Genomic DNA, 23,987 nt, shown 5'->3' with positions numbered 1-23,987 from the left:
GGCTCTTCCATGCAGCGGAAGATGCTGCTGGAGAATCAGTTGAGGTCATATCAAATGCAGAAAGGAGAGGAGATAGATCACTTCCTCCTCAGGTTGCAAGGAATCCGCGACCATTCTGTGGGCTATACACCAGATCCAAAGTTTATGGTCAGGACTGCTCTGAATGCAGTCTCCAAGGACTGGGAGACGCTTGTCCAAAGCATCTTGGGCAGAGCCACTCTCCCTACTTGGGAGGATATGTGGGCAGTTCTTCGACAGGAAGAGATCAGGAGGTTGACCAAGGCGGGGAGTAGTGATAAAGGAGTTCGGGTCAAGAAAGAGGAGGAGGAGGATGCGGCTCTAGCATCTGTAGGATAGCAAGGGGTTCAGAAGAGGAAGAAGAAGGACATCTCCAAGGTCAAGTGCTTCAACTGTGGGGAGCTGAGACATTATTCATCTCAGTGCCCCAGGAAGAAAGGCATGGGAGAATCTTCTGATTCAAAGGCAGCTCCAACTAAGGCGGAGAAAGAGGTTGAGGTTGATGATGATTGTGCCATGAGTGCTCATGCACCTCTAGAGAAGAGGTGGGGAGACATCGAGTTGTAGTCATGAGGACTACATACTAGAGGCAAGATCCTTGAGGTGCCCAAATTCTTGGATCACATCCGGCTACAAGAGCCCTTAACGACAGTAGCATGATGACAAGTGTCGGGTGGAGACAAGTGTGGTGGAGCGGCAAGGCAAGGCTAGAGTGCAGAACCTTGTAGCAGCGTAGCAGAGGTTGCAGCAGTGCAAGAGGCACAGAGATGCTTATAGCAGCACAATGGCAGCGGAGGGAGCACGGGATAGCACCAGAGGTAGCTTCAACATCACGAGGCTTCCAGGCTGACCGGGATGTCAATATTTGGGGGAAGTTAGTTACCTACTTCTCGGTAACTGAGTTGCAATGCAACAATTAGCAATGGCAGTGCTAGGGGCAGCATGGGCAGCATGTTGAGAGGGAGCTGCAATGCAGATGTAGCAGTGGAAGTGGCAGTGTCATGGGCAGCAGTACAGGAAGCAGCAGTGCAGGGGATGTGAGGCAGCAAGCCAAGCATCAGCACAGGTACCGATGCAGAGGATCAGTGTGATGTTTCTATGATGAAGCATTACTAGAGCACATTCCTCGCTAAGAGGGAGTGTTGATTTTTGGTAGCATCGGATGTGCTCTAGCCATGAAAATTGGTGGAGAGGCTAAGGCACATGAGATCTCCAAGACCCAGAAATCATTTGGAGAAATTCCACCTGGATGAAGAGATATTAAAATAATTAATATTTTTAATGGGGATCCTAAGTCTAAACTTAGGAAATTAAAATATTAATGTGAATTAATATAAAATGGGTGAGAAAGTTCTAAATAATGAGGATCAAGCCAGATCTAATCTTAGCCGTTGATTAGGGACTTAATCTCAGTCGTTGAATCGTCAATAGGAAAAGTATAAGAGGAGGCTTGAGGGTCAGTTGGAGACACACAAAGTTGATCAGTGAATTCGATTTTTTGTGGTAGGGTTTGCTAAGAAATCGAGTTAGTGATTTGTTCCAACGAGGGGCAGCTCGGCAAAAGGCCGAGAATACATAGCAGAGACACAGAGATAATGTCAGAGAGACAGTGCAGAGGCAGCCTGGGTTGATGCAGAGGCAGCGAGAGCTAAACACAGAGGTTTGGAGGGCTAGCGATGGTGTCGCGGGACGCTGAGAGACTGATGCAGAGCTGACACAGGCAGACACAGAGGCTAGCAGAGTTGACGCTGGGTAGAAAGAGCTATGTTGTGGTGTTTTCGTGGGGCAAACTGAGAGTTGAGAGGTACCCGCAGAGCCATAGAGGGTGACGCAGTCCCTGGAGGGTGACACAATTCCAGAGAGAAGCATGAAGCAGTTTTCACTATCCAACTGAGGAACAGTCGAAGTCACTAAGGAATCATTATCCGGTTGCTGATCAGCCTGAATATGTCTCCGGAGCAAGGTACTTCTGCGAAGGAAAATCTCTGAAGGGTGAGCCATTTCTGGCACCCTAGTTGTATTCAGAAAATTGCATAATAATAAAACCCTCATATCTGCTGCACCGATTTTCCCGCATTGGGATTTTCCAAGGACGATTGTCCAAAAAATAACAGTGTCCCTTGTGTTGTCTCAGTTTATTTCAGTTGTTGATCTATATGTTTGTGAAGGTTGCAATTGTGTTTATTTCGATATTTATGGATATAAATAACTTGTTAATGTAAAAGACAAGTAGGAGATAATAAACCAGATATTGTAGTAGGGGTTTCAACTTTCTGATGTATTAGATTCAGAAATTTTCACAAGAATCGACACACTATTTCAATTTAGGTCTTCCAAGTAGTGCCCCTTCGAGAACCCTAAGGCCTTAAGGAAGATCCCACTAGACTATGATTAAAAATTAACCCCTTAGTAAAGCAAGAGAACAAGTTTATATTCAAGATCAGTCAATCAACCAGATCACCGCTTTATCCATACTAAATGCCCAAAACATTAAGTAAAAGCAGTTCGTTACAAGATTATCAAAGTACATGTTGAGTGGTAGCCCACCTTCATCCAAGAGGAATGTCGAATGGTGAGAGGTGTATGACTTGGTGCAAATGGTGGAGGAACTCACATATCATCATCATTAAGCAAATGTGTAGGGCAGTTGGTAACACTCCCAAGTTTTTAAGGAAGAAACCTGAAAAATTTTGTGAGAATTCAGCAAATATATATTTCAGATTTGAAGTTCCTTGTAGGACACACTAGAATATTTTTTACTTCACATAACTAGGAATATCCACCTGAAGCTAGCATGCACTAGCCTGAAGAGAGAGGAACTAACATTGGAATTTTCCCTATATGTTTCATTTGATCACTGCGGGATTAAGCTCCCCAAGGATAGTTTCAAGTGATAATAGGTCCCAAATCTTTAAGGCTGAGCTTAAGCAGCAAAGAGTGAAGACTCGCACCCCGAGGTTGTACTCACCCCGAGGTAATTGTAAAGCTATTGTTTTGTAACATAAACTTGTATTAAGGGAATTATTTTGCAAATATTCTTTACGTAAAGTTTTGAGAATTTGCCAATCCAAGGAGACTTGAGACAATGGGGCTCATTTGTGACCCAGAAGGAACTCATTGGTTCACTTATGAAAGGAATCTAGGCATTGTTGTCGCCCGAATTGCATAGGCACCATGACAACACTGAGGACGGGGGTTGTCACTTTGATCCCCGCCCACTCTGTTCTAGTTGTCTCCCAATAGCAAGCTATGGGGAGGTAGTCCATATGGAATGAGGTGAAGGAAAACAAGTTGAAAACCAACTCGTTTAGGAGATACAGATGAGGGAAGAAGGCCAAGCGGAGGGGCCGAGGAGGAGAGGAGGAGGATGGAGGGCCTACGACAGGCCTAAGAGGGTCGAAGAGGAGGCTGCAAGGCCTTTTAGGATTGCAGCTAGGGAGAAGAAGGGAGGTCGCAGCCCCTAAGGGTCACGGCCAGCCTTAGGAATGTTGAAAAGGCTGATGCAAGAGGCCAGAGAGGGGACGCAGGGAGTTTGGAGGAGAAAATCATGGCTAGGAGCCCTGAAAACCTTGAAACCCTTGCTCAAAAAAAAAATTATGCTTCAGCTCCTTGATTGTTCTAAAAATTCTTCTGTGGGAACCCTGCAAAAAATTTTGAGACTAGATCTTACCCTCAAGGGCCTAGATCTAGCTCTTCTTCCACTTGACTCCTTGATCTAACCTGCAAAAATAAAATTTACAACACCCAAACCCCAAATATATACAAAATGAATTTAAAAACTCCAACCCAAGTTAGAAGAATAATTTACAAATAAAATTACAAAATTTTTTACAAATTATACAAGGGTTTTTAAAATAGATTTTGAGAAAATAATTTTTTATGATATTTTTTCCTTGAAAGAATGGCTAAAACGCTTCAAAAAAATTCATGCTCACTATAGCCCTAGCGAAGATTCAATCCACCATATAAAAACTAAGGATCCAAGCAAAGTAACCCTTGCCCATAGTCTATGAACTTGGAGACCAAGGATTGAGTACCTGCAAACACTATGTATTATCTCAGAAAAATAATATAAAGCACCACATAGAAAGCCCGTACTCAATACATACCACAGATCAATAAAAAAGAACACCTCGAGTTGCACTCCAAAGTCTTTTATTATAGTAGAAAAAATAGTTCCCAGCGAGACTATAGTTTACAAAATGCTTCGATAGCAATTCTAGCCAGAGATCAAGATGACTAGACACTCAACTGACTCTCTAATTTATAAATAAATCCTCCAAACGGAAAAATAACAGTTAGTTTCTTTGATCCTTGTCAAAATAATTTTGGTCGTTGATAAACACTTAAAGATCTTTTAATCTTGACAGTTGATTTTTTATTTTTCGAGGTATTTTCGAATTTATCATTTAATTCCATTTTAATTAGCTCAAAATTAATTATTTTGAGCTAATTTCCTCAAAATTTTGACTTTGACTTAACCACCAAGGTCCAAGGGTTTAAATTTTCTTGAAATATACTATTCCCTTGGTGGAGGGCCTTTAAAAATTGACTCTTCTAAGACCCACGATTTTTTTCATATGGAGAATTTACTTTCCTAAGACAATTTAATTTGACTCTAATTAATTAATTTTCACTTGGGATTTACTTTTATTTTGCCAAAAAAATTAATTAATTTACACAAGAGGGATTTAATTATTTTTCCAACCCTCTAATACATAAGATTTTTCATTTACAAGACTCAAAGAAGGAATACACATTTGTTTTAGACTCTCAAGACACATAACCCATCTGCGACACAATATGATATAGTAAACCAAGTGATTTGTAATAAAATAATTAAGCCAACTAACTTAAATTATTCCCAAACCACTTTTACATCGGACTCTACTAAAAACACTAGGACCCACCTAATAATTTGACAATAAATTTCACCCTAGCTTTGGGGTTTAAGCTGGAAGGAAAAAACTCTTCTGATTAGCTATGTCTAGAAACACAGGTAATCATCGAGGTTAAAAAACCTCATAGGATGGAATTTGTCATCAAATTATAGGCTTACCTAGGTTGTTACATAGACTCAAGGTTTTCCTAAGATCATTTAAAATATATAACATGCAGAATGGGACGACCATGACACATTAACTGATGATATGTGATTCGATCCTTGTTGAAAAAGTTGGTACTCCCGCTTCCATGGAACTTTGACAATTTGAGTGCAACAGGAACTACTTACAACAACCAAAAGGTCACTCTCCTTGACAAGGATAATATCTTGCTTTAGATAAGGGAGCAACTAAACTTGAATGCATGGGAGACTTTGTGTTCTTTATAAGAATAATGGAGAATAAATTCAAGCCAAATATAATAAGTTTGAAAAGAGCAATTCTCCAAACCCAACAATAGTAGATATTTTGGTTTTCTAAAATTATGCATGTAACTAGAAATTGTATGCAAAAGGAGACAAGTTGTGGAATAAAGCATTCATAAATGGCATTGACATACTAAACATTAGATATTATGTCTAGCTCTCGAACTCTAATCACACATTTAGTCTCTCGGCACTCTTAAGAATTCAAGTCATAGTGGTTGGTTAACAGAACAATAATTTGGCTCCTAAGGTACCTTACTACATCAAATAAATCAAGGGATTTATCCGATGTAGTAACAGACCTAAGGAGCCAAATTCACCTAGTCAGTCACCACCAACAATTCTGGAAACATCTGCAGAATCCAAAAAAAGACCTCATATTTGTTAAGAATGGTGTGATCCTCATTTCTATCCACAACCAACTCTTATTTTGTCATTGATCCAATTGGTTGGGCTCAATAACCCTCATGGGGATTGCACCTTACTTATGTGGGCCCATAACTCCTCTTGGGGAAACCAGGTGACTTACATCAAAAGCAATAATAAGTCATGGACGCAATTAGAATGGTTCAAGGAATAGCACACAAAACCAGGGAAGTTGTACAACATGGTTAACACTAAAAAGGAGTAGTTAGATGGTGCTAGTGAAGTATGATGTAGCCTACCCCCTAAGGCATTGACTTCATATTGCAATGTTACAAGCATTTAGATGCTTTTTCATAGAAGAAATACAATAGGATCTTATTCCAATATTGATGTATACTCTGAAGCAACTCTCATATATTTTGAATTTTGTCACCTTTTCGGCTTCAATAAACCCTAATTAACTCAGTCCTCCAAAACATAAACTTGCACAACAACCTAATCTCTCCCACTACCCAACTCGGCCCTTCTAACCTGAGTAGTTAAACCTCTAGGGTATTTGTTCGATCCCTTCCATTTGTCTCACACAACTACTTCGACCTACTCCTGAAGCTACCAAATCTGCCTTCATAGGATTAACTCGGATCAAAAATTTAACGCTCTTGGAATGGATGACACTACTAAATCCCTCAAGCTAGTGGGAGAACCATCTTTGATATCACTGTAATATCCCGAAAAATAATTTGATGAATCTTTCCAAGACTTTGCTTTAGAAAAATAAACCATAAATTTCTTTTTCCAAAACCCAATCAAGTCGCATAATTTGCACCATTAAATTATCGACATAGCACACAAGTTTTGCAATGTAAAAACCCAGAAACTGCAACTCCAATTTAACATAAGAAAGAGTGGTGAAAACTTAGCCTTACTTTTATTAATATGCAAAATCAAATTACATGCCAATAATTCAATCTCAGAACCTAGAATAGATTTGTAAATGTCCCCTACTACATGGCATGCTTGGCTAGATAATAAGTTGAAGTTGTGGCCTCCAAAGATGAATGCAACAACACAGAACTTGACCTGCTAAATTTTGCTTCTCCAAATGTTGTGCACCTATGAGAGATCTCACGAACCTCTCCTCTTGATCTCCACGTTAAACCCTAGCGAGTGGATCTGATTTGATCCCTCCTCTTTGAGTGGCTAGGGTATATAATCCCAATACCGAAACCCCTCCTGACCAAAGCAGCTAGGGTGGATCACTTACCACCAAAACTAACCCTCTACATAATGTGGGCTCTCACCTAAACAAGCTCCAAGATCTCAACTCAACAACAACAAAACAATAATCCAAATGCATACCTAAGGAGTGAGATCTCATTTCCTTCAATAATCACAGGCTATCAGAATACCTATGTTTCACAGGGACCCGTCCCCACCAAAATTCATGGTGTTTCCTTCGTCCCGATGATCCAAGTACTTTGGAACTCGTCGAAAACTTCCTCAATTGGCCAGACACTCCATCACGGACTTGGGGACTTCCAGGTCGTCCCTCAAAAAATCGGAGACTTTTCAAGAGACTTTAGGACGTCCCCCAATATCGTGCACATTAAACTTTAAAAACATTTGTTGAAATTTGATGACTAAAACGTTTCCTGCAATCCCAACCCGGTTTTAATTTCACCTTATCACTCCCATTCAGTTAAGTGCCCTTTCCCATAAACATACATTCAACATATAGAATTCTGGAAATGAAATTTTCAGATTAAAACACATGGGACTGTGAACACATGCTGAAAATAAATATGGACATAAACAGACCAGCAACACACATAAAAATACACAGACGTTTGGTCAACTTAGACCTAGGAAAAACCCCATCAATCTTCTCCAGGGAAAACCTGTTAGAGAGCTCTTCAAATTTATTTATCTTTCAAGTTCACAAAAATACATTTGCAAACAAAACAAAATAGCAAAATACAACTTATCTCTTCAGCCCAAAACTCCTTGAAAACCATGCCCACTTTGCCTCGATTTTCATGCCCACTTGAAGTTGAAAATATGTACTATACAGATATGGACTGTATTGTACTGATTATGTACAGACTATACAGATTTTCGTACCGTTGTATGGACTGTGCAGATTTTTCAAAAAAAAAAATCTCAAAAACTTCTCTCAAACGGCGTGCAACTCACAGCATTAAATGTTGTTCATATTGTACCTTTTGTTGTCTTCTATGCCTTGGTTTTCATGCCCAGAAATCACTTCTTTAGCTTGCTGCAACAAATTTCTCCTTCAGAACTCTTCTCCAGCTCTCAACCTCATTTCTCCAATCTGCTCATGAAGAATGAATGCAGTCTCTCTTTTCTTTTCCCCTTTTTGTTTCCCTAAATGACTTTTGGGCAACCCTAAGATCTAATGGCTCAAATTCATTTAGATCAAGGGATGAGAATAGATGTGCACTTAATTCTCACTTTCTATTTTTTAACTCACCAATTAAATAAAGTACCCACATTCTACTTTATGTCTAAAGTCACTTTTCACTTTATAATTTAACATTGACTTTACCACTTATAAAGTCACACTTAGGAAAAGAATTATTTTGGACACTTTTCCCTAGGTAGAGACTAACCCATGGGAAACCACTTGTCCAAGGTACATTAAAAATCAACACTCCCTCTTACCGAGGAAAGTGTTTCTCACCACACCCATCTTGTCCCTGAAATGGACATGCTTGCCTCTTGGCAAGGACTTCGTGAGAACATCGGCCACCTGCTCATCTGTTGATATATACTCCAGCTTCACTGCCCCCTTCTGAACATAGTTCCTGATGAAATGATATCTGATGTCAATGTGTTTTGACCTGTCATGAAACACTGGATTCTCTGTGAGTTTAATGCAACTCTGATTATCACAGTGAATAACCGTCGGTCTCAACTCTTGATCAAATAGGCCATACAACAACTTGCGAAGCCAAATGGCCTCACAACTAGCCTAGCTAGCAACCATATACTTAGCCTCAGAAGAGCTTAAAGCAACTGACTTTTTCTTTCGATTGAACCACGACACAACTGCCGAACCCAATCTGAAGCAACACCCTGAAGTGTTTTTCTTGTCAGAAGCGCACCCTGCCCAATCTGAATCTGTGTAACCTGCCAACCTCACTCCATCTCCCCTCCTATAGTCCAAACCATAATAAACAGTCCCCTGCACGTAACGAAGAATGTGCTTTGTAGCTACCCAGTGCACCCTCGTGGGCTCAAACATGAACTGGCTAAGTGTGTTCACTGCAAAGCATATATCTGGCCTAGTGTTGACCAGATACATCAAGGACCCAATAAGTTGCCTATACAATGTGGGATCCACCAAACTAGAATCTGAAGCATGAAGCTTCTTTTAGTTGGTGATCATAGGTGTAGACATGGGTCTACAGTCTGCCATGTGAAATCTACTCAACACATCCACAACATACTACCCCTGCCCCAGAAAGATATGCCCCTCCTCCTGCCACACCTCAAGCCCCAAAAAGTAATGCATCAACCCAATGTCCTTCATCTCGAACTCCATAGCAAGATCCTCCTTACAACCACTAATCAATCTCTCTACCCCAGTAATGAACAAGTCATCAACATACAGCACAAGAATGAGCGGATCATCCCCTACAACAATGTAGTATAGGTTTGGATCTGCATCACTCTTCGTGAAACCCATCTGCTGCAAGTAAGAATCAATCTTCGAATACCAAGCTCTCGGAGCTTTCTTAAGTCTGTAGAGTGCTCGCCTCAACTGGCATACATGTGTCTCCCGCCCAAGTACCTCAAAGCCCTATGGCAGCTCAACATACACCTCCTCCTCTATAACTTCGTTCAAAGATCTGGCCTTCACATCCATCTGATGGATCTGCCAACCCATTTCTGCAACAATAGAAATAAGGGACCGGATAGAAGTGTACCGAGCTACGAGAGTGAAGGTCTCATCATAGCCAACTCCCTCTATCTGCGAGAACCCTCTAGCCACAAACCTCGCCTTGAACGTCTCAATGCTGCCATCTGCAGCATGATTGATCTTGTAGAGCCACCTGGAAGTCACAACTAACTTGCCCTTAGGCCTAAGAACCACTTCCCAGACATTGTTCTTAATGATAGAGGCATACTCTTCCACCATAGCCTCTCTCCATACCTCCTGGCTAGCAGCCTCCTCATAGCTAGTAGGCTCAGAGTCAACAATGTTGGTAGCCTTGGCTACATAACTGCAAAACCGCTTAGGTGGCACACTCTCCCTGTTCACCCTCTTCGGAGGACCAACGGACTCTACTTCCTTCAAGGTGTCTTGAAGCCACTTGGGCCTCCTCTTCCCTGAAGAAGCTTCCCCATAGGGAACCTCATCCTCTGCCCCCTAGTCTGGTGAACCTGAAGGTCTACCAACTGACCCTGGTTTGCCTGTACCATCACTTGTCCTCGAAGAACCTGTACCAGCACCTATGCCTGTGTCAGCTGAAGTGCCATGTGAACTCTGTACCAGTGGAGAAACCCTAAAGAAGTGCTCGATGAACTCCCCACTGGTACCCCAGATGTCACTAACACTGAAGTACCTTCTGTACCAGTCGATCCAGAACCCTGAGGTCCTGCTCCCTGTACTTGACCTCCCTGCTGAGGAGAGGTTTGTGACTCTCTCTCATCGTACTCACGTGATCTCCAATAGCACCTCTCCTCCTCGAACTTCACATCCCTCCTAATCACCACTCTTCGTTTAGAATGAATGAAGATCCGATAGGCCTTCGAAGTCTCGTTGTAACCCATAAAGATACCCTTCTCTGCCATGGGTTCCAGCTTTGTCCTCTGCTCCTTGGGGATATAAGAATATGTGAGACATCCAAAGATACGAAGATGTCCCACATGAGGCTTCTCTCCAATGAAAGTCTCCTCCGGAGTCATATTCCTCAATACTCTATGAGGACTCCTGTTCTGAAGATAAACAACAGTATTGCAAGCCTCAACCCACAAAAACAAAGGCAACCCCTGATCATGAATCATCGCTCTAGCAACCCCAACAATAGCTCTATTCTTCCTTTCAAACACCCCATTCTACTGGGGGTTGTAAGGAACCATGAACTCTCTCCTAATTCCCTCCTGTGTACAAAAGTCAGAAAACCCACCATCAGTGTACTCAACACCATTGTCTGACCTCAAGAACTGAATCTTCCTACCTTTCTGCTTTTCCACAAGAGCTTTGAACTCTTTAAAGTGACTGAAGACCTCACCCTCACTCTTCAGGAAATATATCCAAGTCCTCCTAGAGTAGTCATCAATGAATATAATATAATACTCATAACCACCCAAAGACACATGAGACATATGACCATTAACATCAGTATGAATCAAGTCTAATATACCTGTAGATCTGTTGTCGCTCGCTGGGAATGGTAACTTGGTGCACTTGCCCAAAGCACACCCTCTACAGACCTCATAATGTTTGACACTAAAAATCAGGAACTCCAGTAGTGATCTCCCTTAGTACTCTCAAAGCTCCATGACGCATATATTCCATCCTTCGATGCCATAACTCGCACAAGTCTCTACTGTTGGTGGTACTAGTGTGAGTGCTACCAGATGTGCTACTCACTAATGTTCCTACCAACTGAAAACTGAACCTGTATAGTTTCCCAGAGTGGACTCCAATCACTTTGGCCGAAGTGATGGAAGCTACCCTGGGATGCATCAATACCTGCCCTCTTGAGAAAGTGACGTCAAACCCCTTCTCCTCCATAGCAGACACTGAAATCAAGTTCTTCTTCATCCCCAGAACATACAAAACATCCATGACCTTCAAAGGAGGCAAAGACTCCCTCTCAAAGGTCACAGTCCCCACACCAACAGCTCTCACAGTGCGGTCATCTCCTAGTACAATCTCAATATCAAGTGCCCTCTCTGCAAGCTCTGAAAAGAACTCTCGTGCACCTGTCATATGGCAGGAAGCCCCGTTGTCTATGTACCACACATCGGATGATGTACTCCTACTAGATGTAGAAGTAATAAATGCAAAGTCTTTGTCAAACTGTGAAGCAAACTGCTCCACCTCTGTTGAAGTTGCAATACCCTTCTTCCCCTTGTTCTTCCTCTCAGGACATGTAGCAGCATAGTGTCCCATCCCCAGAACATACAAAACATCCATGACCTTCAAAAGAGGCAAAGACTCCCTCTCAAAGGTCATAGTCCCCACACAACAAGCTCTCACAGTGCGGTCATCTCCTAATACAATCTCAACATCAAGTGCCCTCTCTGCAAGCTCTGAAAAGAACTCTCGTGCACCTGTCAAATGGCAGGAAGCCCCGCTGTCTATGTACCACACATCGGATGATGTACTCCTATAGATGTAGAAGTAATAAATGCAAAGTCTTTGTCAAACTGTGAAGCAAACTGCTCCACCTCTGTTGAAGTTGCAATACCCTTCTTCCCCTAGTTCTTCCTCTCAGGACATGTAGCAGCATAGTGTCCCATCTTCTGACACGCCCAACATTTGACTTTGGACATATCTGTATCTTTCGTCTTCTTCTTCTCCTTTCCCTTAGCCCCATCTAATGAGGCCCCTTTCTTGGCCTTCCCTTTGTTCATCCCCTTGGTTGTCAAGGCTACATCCTCCTCATCTGATATCTTCAACCCACCACTGCCAGTGTTTTGTATCTCATGTTGCACACAATCATCCCAGAATCTGTCCCAATTGGGAAGATTCTTCCTAGAGGTAACAGCATCTCCAAAGACCTCCCAAGACTTAGGAAGTCCTGCTACAACTATCCTGACTAGCTCTATGGGTGCAACTGCCTCACAAATAGTAGTCAAATCATCACGTACCTATTTGACCTTGCCAAGATAATGAACTACACTTTCAGCCATTGTCATCCTGATGTTCTTCAAAACTGAACCTGTATAGTTTCCCAGAGTGGACTCCAATCACTTTGGCCGAAGTGATGGAAGCTCCCCTGGGATGCATCAATACCTGCCCTCCTGAGAAAGTGACGTCAAACCCCTTCTCCTCCATAGCAGACACTGAAATCAAGTTCTTCTTCATCCCCAGAACATACAAAACATCCATGACCTTCAAAAGAGGCAAAGACTCCCTCTCAAAGGTCACAGTCCCCACACCAACAGCTCTCACAGTGCGGTCATCTCCTAATACAATCTCAATATCAAGTGCCCTCTCTGCAAGCTCTGAAAAGAACTCTCGTGCACCTGTCATATGGCAGGAAGCCCCGTTGTCTATGTACCACACATCGGATGATGTACTCCTATAGATGTAGAAGTAATAAATGCAAAGTCTTTGTCAAACTGTGAAGCAAACTGCTCCACCTCTGTTGAAGTTGCAATACCCTTCTTCCCCTAGTTCTTCCTCTCAGGACATGTAGCAGCATAGTGTCCCATCCCCAGAACATACAAAACATCCATGACCTTCAAAAGAGGCAAAGACTCCCTCTCAAAGGTCATAGTCCCCACACAACAAGCTCTCACAGTGCGGTCATCTCCTAATACAATCTCAACATCAAGTGCCCTCTCTGCAAGCTCTGAAAAGAACTCTCGTGCACCTGTCAAATGGCAGGAAGCCCCGCTGTCTATGTACCACACATCGGATGATGTACTCCTATAGATGTAGAAGTAATAAATGCAAAGTCTTTGTTAAACTGTGAAGCAAACTGCTCCACCTCTGTTGAAGTTGCAATACCCTTCTTCCCCTAGTTCTTCCTCTCAGGACATGTAGCAGCATAGTGTCCCATCTTCTGACACGCCCAACATTTGACTTTGGACATATCTGTATCTTTCGTCTTCTTCTTCTCCTTTCCCTTAGCCCCATCTGATGAGGCCCCTTTCTTGGCCTTCCCTTTGTTCATCCCCTTGGTTGTCAAGGCTACATCCTCCTCATCTGATATCTTCAACCCACCACTGCCAGTGTTTTGTATCTCATGTTGCACACAATCATCCCAGAATCTGTCCCAATTGGGAAGATTCTTCCTAGAGGTAACAGCATCTCCAAAGACCTCCCAAGACTTAGGAAGTCTTGCTACAACTATCCTGACTAGCTCTGTGGGTGCAACTGCCTCACCAATAGTAGTCAAATCATCACGTACCTATTTGACCTTGCCAAGATAATGAACTACACTTTCAGCCTTTGTCATCCTGATGTTCTTCAATTGTTCTTTGAGTACCATCTTCCTGCTCTCATTGGTACTCTGATAGAGAGTTGTTAGAGTTGTCCACATCTGATATGCATATGTGTTTCCTCTCACCTGAGGAACCACATGATCCTTCAGACTGTGTCCATCAAAATCCTTTTTGCCTTTGCATTATTTTTTGTGAATTCATCAAATTCATCTGCAGCAGTAGGAGGTACAACCACTCGCTACACTATGTCCCAAACTATTGCCTCCTCCAACACTGTCCGGATTTTGTCCTTCCAAACGGCATAGTTGGATATCCCATCCAGTCTATCTTTTATCCTTAAGAACATGGCCATGACTGCTGTCCAAAATTTACAAAACCAAGAAAATGGAGAAATGAACTTTCCAGCGCACCTTGTTGTCCCAAAAGTTCAGTCTGTGTGAAATTTCACCTTGCTGTCCCAAAATATCAGTTTGTTATCCAAACTAAGTTTGTTGTCCCAAAATATCAGTTTTCTATCCAAACTGAATTTGTTGTCCAAAAATTTAGTTTGTTGTCCAAACCATTGTTTGTTGTTCCAAACTACTACCTATTGTTCAAACTGCAATTTTCAGCCTGTAACTCTAATACCATGTTGAAATTTTATGACTAAAACGTTTCCTGCAATCCCAACCCGGTTTTAATTTCACCTTATCACTCCCATTCAGTTAAATGCCCTTTCCCATAAACATACATTCAACATATTGAATTCTGAAAAGGAAATTTTCAAATTAAAACACATGGGACTGTCAACACATGCTGAAAATAAATATGAACATAAACAAACCAACAACACACAAAAATACACACAGATTTTTGGTCAACTTATACCTAGGCAAAACCCCTTCAATCTTCTACGGGGAAAACCTGTTAGAGAGCTCTTCAAATTTATTTATCTTTTAAGTTCAGGAAGAATACGTTTGCAGACAAAACAAAACAACAAAATACAACTTATCTCTTCAGCCAAAAACTCCTTGAAAACCGTGCCCACTTGAAGCTGAAAATATGTATTGTACAGATACATACTTGTACTGGATGAATTCCGTACGGATTGTATGGATTTCCGTACCGTTGTACGAACTGTGCAAAATTTTCAAAAAAAAATCTCAAAAACTTCTCTCGAACGACATGCAGCTCACAGCGTTAAATGTTGTTCGTACTTTACCTTTTGTTGTCTTCTATACCTTGATTTTCGTGCCCAACTTTGCCCAGAAATCACTCCTTTAGCTTGCTGCAACAAATTTCTCCTTCAGAACTTTTCTCCAACTCTTAGCCTCCTTTCTCCAGTCTGCTCATGAAAAATGAATGCAGTCTCTCTTTTCTTTTCCCCCGTTTGTTTCCCTAAATGACTTTTGGGCAAGCCTAAGATATAATGGCCCAAATTCATTTAAATCAAGGGATGAGAATAAATGTGCATTTAATTCTCACTTTCTATTTTTTAACTCACCCATTAAATAAAGTACCCACATTGTACTTTATATCTAAAGTCACTTTTCACTTTATAATTTAACATTGACTTTACCACTTATAAAGTCACTTTCACCTTATAAAGTCACACTTAGGAAAAGAATTATTTTGGACCCTTTTCCCTAGGTAGAGACTAACCCATGGGGAACCACTTGTCCAAGGTACATTAAAAATCAACAAAATTTAAGCTAAAAAAATAAATTTGAAAACCTAACTTCTAAACATTAAAGTCAAAAAAATAAAAAATAAATTTTGAAACCTAAACCATATCGCAACCTCAACCTATCGACTAAACTAAACCTCTTGCATACACACTAAACTAAACCTACCGCATACTACACAACAACGGCAAAGGTAAACACTATTATAGAGACATGACGACAAAGGTAAACACAACTTGAGAAGGTTGCAGGTAAACATTGAGCTTGAGCGAAAGTTGCAGGTAAACACAGGTTGTGAGGGTTGCAGTTAAGAGTCGATCGAAGTCTAATACAGTGGGTGAAGGTAAACGTTGAGCAAAGAACTCCATTCATGGCAGCAAAGGTAAACAGAACTAAGAGAACTTGAGCAAAGGTTGCATGTGAGGTAAGAGTCAAGCAACAGGGTGAAGTCTGAGACTCTTAATTTGGGATTTATTGTTAAATTTTAATGACGTATTCATTTTTATAACTTATAGTCACTATACTCCATGAATTAATTTGCCTTCAATTTGAACTTGTCTCTTTCTCCATTTTGGTGACAAACCTTTTCTTGGCATGAATCATTGAAATTTCCCTATGCCAAAATCACCACAACTTTAATACTATGTTAAATATATGCAAGGGACAAGTAGGAGAGATATGATGATATATCAATGTGCTACTAAATTACTAGTGGTGTTGTCTATATACGTAGCAAGTTCCATTATTCATTTTAAGAACCAATCAACTAATTTCCTGAATACATTAACATAAACATCATCTATTATATATAATGTTTTCACTTTATGACATTATTACTTTTGTACATAACATTCGTTACTCCTGAAATAAGCATCATAATGGCTAACTCATCTTTAACACTTAATGTTATAAGGTAAATAGATGGAATGGTAATACTCTTTGTGCTCTATAAATAATAGTGATTCTGAATGATTGTGATATACATTAAATTAATGACAGGTATCGCAAGTTTCTTAATTTCTAGACTCTTAATTTGAGATTTATAATTAAATTTTAATGACTTGTTCACGTTTACAGTTTTATTAAAGTTTACATTTAGTCTTTAAAGTTTAGCTGCTATTTAAATTTTGTAATGATTCATCATGCATCGTAGAATGATTATGTAGACAGTAGTAGAATGTAGGCTATAGCAGACTAATAACACTTCTTAAGTCCTTGACAATGGGCACTGATGACGAAATTTGTTTTTGTGATGCGAAATGATGATTAGATAGTATTAAACTTTAGTATTTTATTTTGTAATTTGAATTTCAAATAGTAATAGTTTTAATTTTTATATTTTAATTTATCATTCATGTTTATGCTGAATTACTAAATTTTATTTTAATTTTAATTTTTTAATAAATATAAAAATTAGTTGTCACACTCGCCATCCCCAACCTGCTGCCCCTGAAAATTTGGGGGTACACTCTAGCTGTCCCGGAAACTCGTCCCACCGTACCCCCATCCCCCGTCCCCACAGCCAGTGCAACATAACAGAATACCATGGGTTAATACCACGGATCTTTTTCTTCTTTTATTAAAGTGACTTATAATATTATTTTTCCTTGGTAACCTTTTAATTAATTAAATCCTAGATATGACATCATTGCTTTTTATCATATGGCCTGTGGAAATTGCTAGACTACTGAGTTACTTTCTGTTCCCAATGCTCAAAAAAGGGAACATTATAGAGGAGTAGACGGATGGTGCTGATGAAATACGATGTAGCCTACCCTCTAAGCCACAGACTTCATATTGCAGTACTTCCAGCCTCCTCCCTTTCCCATTTTTCTTACAAGCATTTAGATGTTTTTTCATAGAAGAAATACAAGAGGATCTTATTCCAATATTGATGTATACTCTGAAGCAACTCTCATATATTTTAAATTTTGTCACCTTTTCTGCATCTTTCCCTGCTTACAAGTATAGCTGAGGCAGCCTCTACTTTGTACATTTAACAAAGAAGCTTGTTAGTTGAGAAAATACATTTTGAGCATGTGCACTATCTTATTTATTAACTCTATATAATTAATCTGATGTCAGTTCTGTAAAAATAATGTGCATTTGTAAGCTCAGGCCCTTGTATTTCAGTGATCCTTGACAGACCAAGAAAATATCAGATTGTCTTCAAAAGAAAATAACACAATAATGAATCTATCCCACAGAGAGTCAGTACTAACCATTTTACCAAGAAGAAATGCAGCTGTTGCACCAGCAGTAGATCCCATAGAGTCTGCAACAAATCCAAGAGGCAGCCCAAACAGGTAACCACCTCCTATCTGCAACACATATGCAGCATCAAATATAGTAAAAAACCAAAACTGTAAAGCATGAACCTCTAAATACAAAACCCACTAACTTTTCAGCTTAGGAAAATCACCTCATGCATAAATTCCTAGAATATATAAATAGAAACAAATAGACCATACCATCCAATGGTTGTGGACGCCAGTAAAAGTTTAACCAGTCCTCCTTATTGAGAAATTATTATGAATAGATTAGGCATTAAAAATGAATAATCACTTTATTGCTACTTATCATGTGATCGGTGTGACATTGGAATTCATTAGAACAGCTCTTATTCATTTTTGGACTGTTGTTTGCTAGTATGTGTAAATTTTATTAGTATCATTAAAATAAACACTTCAAAATTTAAAGGCATAAAATTGAAAGCAGAACTGACTCACTCAAAGTGTCTAAGAATGTGAGCATAATTCCTTCATTGATAATTAAAAAAGGCATAATTTATATACATATCCTCAGATGAGAAGATGCAGTGAACAGGAATCGTGGAAAGAAATAGAAGCAGTGCACGAGGTAAAGTATCTAAGATATCTCCAATCCAAATTCAATTGGTTTAGAGCCTCTAGCATTAAGAAGAGACCCTTCTTGAAGTTTGAACCCTTTCATGATGAACGTAGTGCTTAAGGTTATGAATAGTGCTGTTAGAGCATAGAACAATGCAGAGAGCAGGAGTCTAGGAGTGGTCCTTCCCAAAAATGTTCATGAAGAAAACCATTCCAGTGGCCATTCCATACACACACATATATACTAGATTTAAGCATCAACCAATTAGCACAAATCTCAAGACTTTATACCAAGCACTTAAACATCTAGAAATTACAAAGTCATATAAACATCACTCCTGATTCAGAAAAACGGTTAAAAATTTAGGCATACATATTTAACCTGTGTGGGGAGTGTACAGGGCAGTGCCATGAAGCACATCTGCCTAGATCAATGTTGAAAACTTGGAATCGGCAAAAAATAGGTGACTATCCAAAAAACATCGTTTTGGAAAAATTGGCGAAGAAATCGTAAAAAAATGGCAAACATAAAAAAATACATAATATATTCATTTTTTTTAATTTAAAACATGTAAAGCAACAGCAAAATCAGATAAACACATTGGCACATAAATATGGAAAAAGCGCTGATCTATATAAATATATATATAATCTATGTTGAAACACAAATTAGATAAACACACTGGCACATATATCAGTGCTTTTTCCATATTTATGTGCCAATGTGTTTATCTAATTTGTGTTTCAACATCGATTTTATATATATAATCGATGTTGAAACTGTAGCTTGAAAGGTGATACTGTATTGGTTAGGTGCCATGGCATGTAGTCAATCACCTAAATTAACTTCTACAGCTAAATTTAAATATTTCCTAAGCCTGAACCTTAGGTTAATGCCAATAATTTAATATTGACTTTACTGGCCAACTTTTAGGTCAATGACAGATTAAGTCGTGACTATTGACCTCAAGAGTGGAGAAGCAATCTCAGTCCTCTATCACTTTGGAGATTAGGTCAACCGCTATATGATGAGGAAATCGAGCTATTGAGGGTGCACTTGACTTGGCACAAAAGCAATTGGGCCTTCAGCAGAAAATCAGAGGGTCGAACTGACAACAAAAGAGGAACAGCACACAAGTTGACTTCAATAGCAGCTAACAGGATGAAAATATCAGGTTGTACAGCCACGAATTTGCAGGGTTGAATAGGCCGAATTTGTTGGGTCATACAGCAATTTCTCTAAGCCAAATAAGGAAAAGACTGAGTTTTCTGTTGTTGTAATTTTCTGGGAAAATTCCCTTGCTGTAATCATCATTTTCAGAGGTTGAATAGAGCAAAAGTTTGTTGGTTTCTCCACAACGGGGTTTCTAGGGTAAAATTATGTCATATTGTTAATGTGGTTGGTTTTATTGTTGTTTTTTCTTTTGTTGTGCATGTTAAGTTAGGAACCCAGTGTGTTTGGTATATAAAAAACCAGATCTGAATTTTAATTTTTGTTCTGAAAATATTTTATTGGGCACTAAATCTGTAATATCCCCAATTTTTGGATTGCCTTGTGGTGAGATTAGGAGGGATTTCCAGAGCTTATGTCAGCCAGGTCACAAGAGTAGGATTACATTATTAGTGGCAGTGTGTTTGGTGTATAAAAAATCAGATCTGAATTTTATTTTTGTTCTGAAACTATTTTATTGGGCACTAAATCTGTAATATCCCCAATTTTTGGATTGCCTTGTGGTGAGATTAGGAGGGATTTCCAAAGCTTATGTCAACCAGGTCACAAGAGTAGGATTACATTATTAGTGGGCCCGGAGGGTTTTCAGAAGTTTTATGGCTAAGTTACCGGAAACACCTGAAGAAATTGCAGATTGTTCGAAACACCGTAAAAACGTTTTTGTGCCGTTTCAAAAAATCAGAAACTTCAGATTCAGAATTGGATACATTTCCAAGTGTTTTTAATTTTTTTGGATCTGTTTCCAGATTTAAATCGTGATCGGAATCCACCCTTAAAATGTTAAAACACATGAAAATTTGTTCAAAAATTTATACAAACAGAAAAAGATAGATGTTCAAAAATACAAACAGAAGGGTTTGATTAATGTCTTCATAAAGAGATTTATTTGAGCGATAATTTTCAGTTTGGTTAAGGTTTTGTTAATTGTCATTGATTTTGCTCTTGATTTCATAAATCCCTCCAATATAACAAATCTTCTCTAGCCAATCTTTTGCCTGCATATAGTCAAGAGACCAAGTTGACATTGAGAAGATTGAAATGTTCAAATAGGTCTTGACAGAATATCCCAATGATCCCATGGGCCTTTTAATTGTCATGCAAGGAAGATAGATACCATCTGCCATGCATGACACGTTCTTTGAAGGAGTTGGACCCGAAAGCACAAAGGTTGTAGCATTTCTGATTACATTACTAATGATGATGATAATATGTTGAATGTTATAATAAACGCTAATGATGATGACAATGTTTATGCTGAATTGATGATTATGATTTGTTTATGCTGAATTGATGATTATGATTTGTTTATGTTGAATTCATGATGATGATTATGTATTTTTAGATATAGAATCTAGATTCTAAAAGATGAATGGTAATATATATATATATATGCCGTTTCCTTGCCATATCGTATCCGGATTTTTTGAAAATTTGTCATATCCGTTTCAAACCCCGTATCTGTATCTGTTCCTGTATCCCTTTCAGTGCAACTTAGTTTTATGGGGGACAATTGGGATTGATTACCATTTTTCATCATTAGCATCAGTTTTTCATAGTTTGATCTCCGTTCCACTGCATTCCGACAATTTCTAATAAACGGAGTTATTAACATGCATATTTTAATTAATTACGCTTAAGGTGTTGTTTCAGGATAATTAATTACACTTAAGAGCTCCCATGACAGTTAATACTATAGTTGTTGAATCATCAAATACAAGTCAATGAAAATCTCGAGGAACTACTGATAGAGGAAGAAGCGCGAGAGGAAGAAGCACAAGAGGACGGAGCTCATTTTCTAGAAACTTACAATCTGACTCAAGGGGATCATCCTAGGTTAATTGTTGGGGATGTGGAGGACCGCATTTTCAGCGTGATTAAGCCTCGTCAATTGTAACACATAGAGCAGGAAAAGGGTCATCATCAAATACCCAAGGCAATCATAGAATCCATGCAGTAGTCAACAACAACCAGGGAGAACATCAGTCCACTGTAGTGGAATCCTAAGGTACTATTAACGGCATAAAACTCAAAATATTTTTTACTATTGGTGCTACTGATAGTTTCATTTCATCATATGCATTAAATAAGTGTGGGTTGGCTGCCTACAAGCAAAACGAATTCAGACAAGTGGAAATTGTTTCAGGAGAACTTCAATTCATAGATTTAAGTGTTGAGGAATGCAAAGTTGATCTATGGATTTGTTCGACTAAGTTAAAAGTATATGTCACAACCCTAGGAATTTATGACCTCGTCATAGGGATGGATTGGTCAGAAACTCATCAAGCTTGGGTAGACTGTTACGGGAAAACAATTCTCTACATAAACGACAAAGGAGAGACAATCCAAATCCAAGGTATTAAGAGGAAGGTATCTTTACACTTCACATCGGTAATGCAAACAAAGCGTTTCCTAAGAAAAGGATGTTGGGTATATGCCATTCAGGAAGTAAGCAAGGAGAAAGCACTGTCCTTAGAGCAATATCCGATGCTATCTGAATTTCCGAATGTTTTTCCAAAGGAACTACCAGGATTACCACCTGAATGGGAGCTTGATCTTATAATAGAAATGAAACCTGGTACAGAGCCAATCTCTAAAACACCCTATAGAATGATGGCCCCTAAACTTCAAGAGTTACAAATCCAGCTAAAAGAACTATTGGATATAGGATCTATCCGACCTAGTACCTCGCCTTTGGGTGCACTTGTAATTTTTGTCAAGAAGAAGGATGGTTCCTTGCAGCTATGCATAGACTATCGAGACTTAAATCGAGCTACAATAAAGAATCGGTATCCAATGCCTTGAATTGATGACCTCTTCGACCAAATGAAAGGAGCTTTTGTATTTTCAAAATTCGATCTACGATCAAGTTATCATCATTTAAGAATTAAGGAAAGCGATACCTTCAAGACTGTGGTTTGAACACACTTCGAGCATTATGACTTCACAGTGGTACCATTTGGGTTGACCAATGCACCAGCAGTATTCATGAACCTTGTGAATAGTGTTTTCCACAAATATCTCGACCAATTTGTACAAGTCTTCTTAGATGATATTCTCATTTACTCCAAAAATGAAAAGGAGCATGAAGAACATTTGTGGATAATATTATCTTGTCTCAGGGAACACCAGTTATATGGAAAGTTATCCAAGTGTTCCTTCTTTCAAAAGAAGATTCATTACCTAAGACATATTATATATGGTGAAGGGATCTCAATAGATCTTGAGAAGGTAAAAGCGTGTTGAAATTTCTAAGTCTGACACATTAGAAATCCCTACTGCATTATCTGGTTTATTTCACCTACTTGTTTATTCCATTAACAAGTTATTTATACATATAAATACTGAAAATCAACACAAATGCAGCCTTAACTCATATACAGATCAGCAACTGAAATACTAGACAAACACACAAGGGACACTGTTATTTTTGGACAATCGTCCCCGGAAAAACCCAATGAGGGAAAACCGGTGTAGCAGTTCTGAGGGTTTTATTATTAAGCAGATTCTGAATACAACTTGGGTGCCAGAAATGGCTCACCCTTAAGAGAATATCCTTGGCAGCAATACCTCTATCCAGAGATAGATATTCCAGCAAATCAGCAATCGGATGAACAATCCTACAGTGACTACAGCATTTCCTTGTGTTGGACAACAAAAGTTGCTCCACACATTCCTCTGGAACTGTGTCACCCTCTCCCGGCTAATCTGCTCTCAGTTTGCCCCACATACTTCCTCAACGCAGCCTCTGAAGCTCTCTGCGTCAATTATGTCAGCCTCTATGGCCTCTGCGTCGGCTTCTTTGGCCCTTTGCGTCCTTTGCGTTGGCTTGCTTAGCCTCTGCATTAACCCTTGTTGCCTCTGCGTCAGCCTTCCTGGGTTCTGTGTTGACTCTTCCGGCACTCTGCTGCCTCTCTGATATGTATTCCTCGACCTCCTGCCGAGCTGCCCCTCATTGCAACAGATCACTAGTTCAAATTTTCTCAGCAAGCCTCACTCCTGGAAATCGAACTAACTGATCAATCTTGGTGTATCTCCAACTGACCCTCAAGCCTCCTCTTATACTTTCCATGTTGAGTCTTCAACGGTCGAGATTAAGTCTCTAATCAACGGCTAAGATTAGATTTGGCTTAATCCATGTCATTTAGAACATTCTCACCCAGTTTTATATTAATACCCATTAATATTTTGATTTTCCTAAGTTTAGACTTAGGAACTCCATTAAAAATATTAATTATTTTAATATCTCTCTAACCGGGTAGAATTTTCCCAAACCATTTTTGGGTCTTGGAGATCTCATGTGCTTTAGCCTCTCCACCAATTTTCATGGCTAGAGCACATCTGAT

At 39.5% G+C, this 23,987-nt stretch overlaps 1 protein-coding gene across 3 annotated transcripts in view; it reads right to left on the bottom strand.

The window, feature by feature from the left end:
- Positions 1 to 23,987, bottom strand: part of LOC149190779 (uncharacterized) — a 325,562-nt gene that overhangs the window by 212,162 nt on the left and 89,413 nt on the right. For all 3 annotated transcript variants that reach the window (XM_089413441.1, XM_089413442.1, XM_089413440.1), the window contains one exon: positions 17,787 to 17,885. In XM_089413441.1, the coding sequence (XP_089269567.1) occupies positions 17,787 to 17,885 (99 nt within the window). The remainder of the gene's footprint in view (positions 1 to 17,786; positions 17,886 to 23,987) is intronic.

This window comes from Pinus tabuliformis, chromosome 3_1, assembly GCF_031772625.1.
Source record: "Pinus tabuliformis cultivar Carrire ecotype Pingquan chromosome 3_1, CPIR1, whole genome shotgun sequence".
Classification (NCBI taxonomy): Eukaryota; Viridiplantae; Streptophyta; class Pinopsida; order Pinales; family Pinaceae; genus Pinus; species Pinus tabuliformis.
This window is presented reverse-complemented; position numbering and strand designations above follow the sequence as displayed.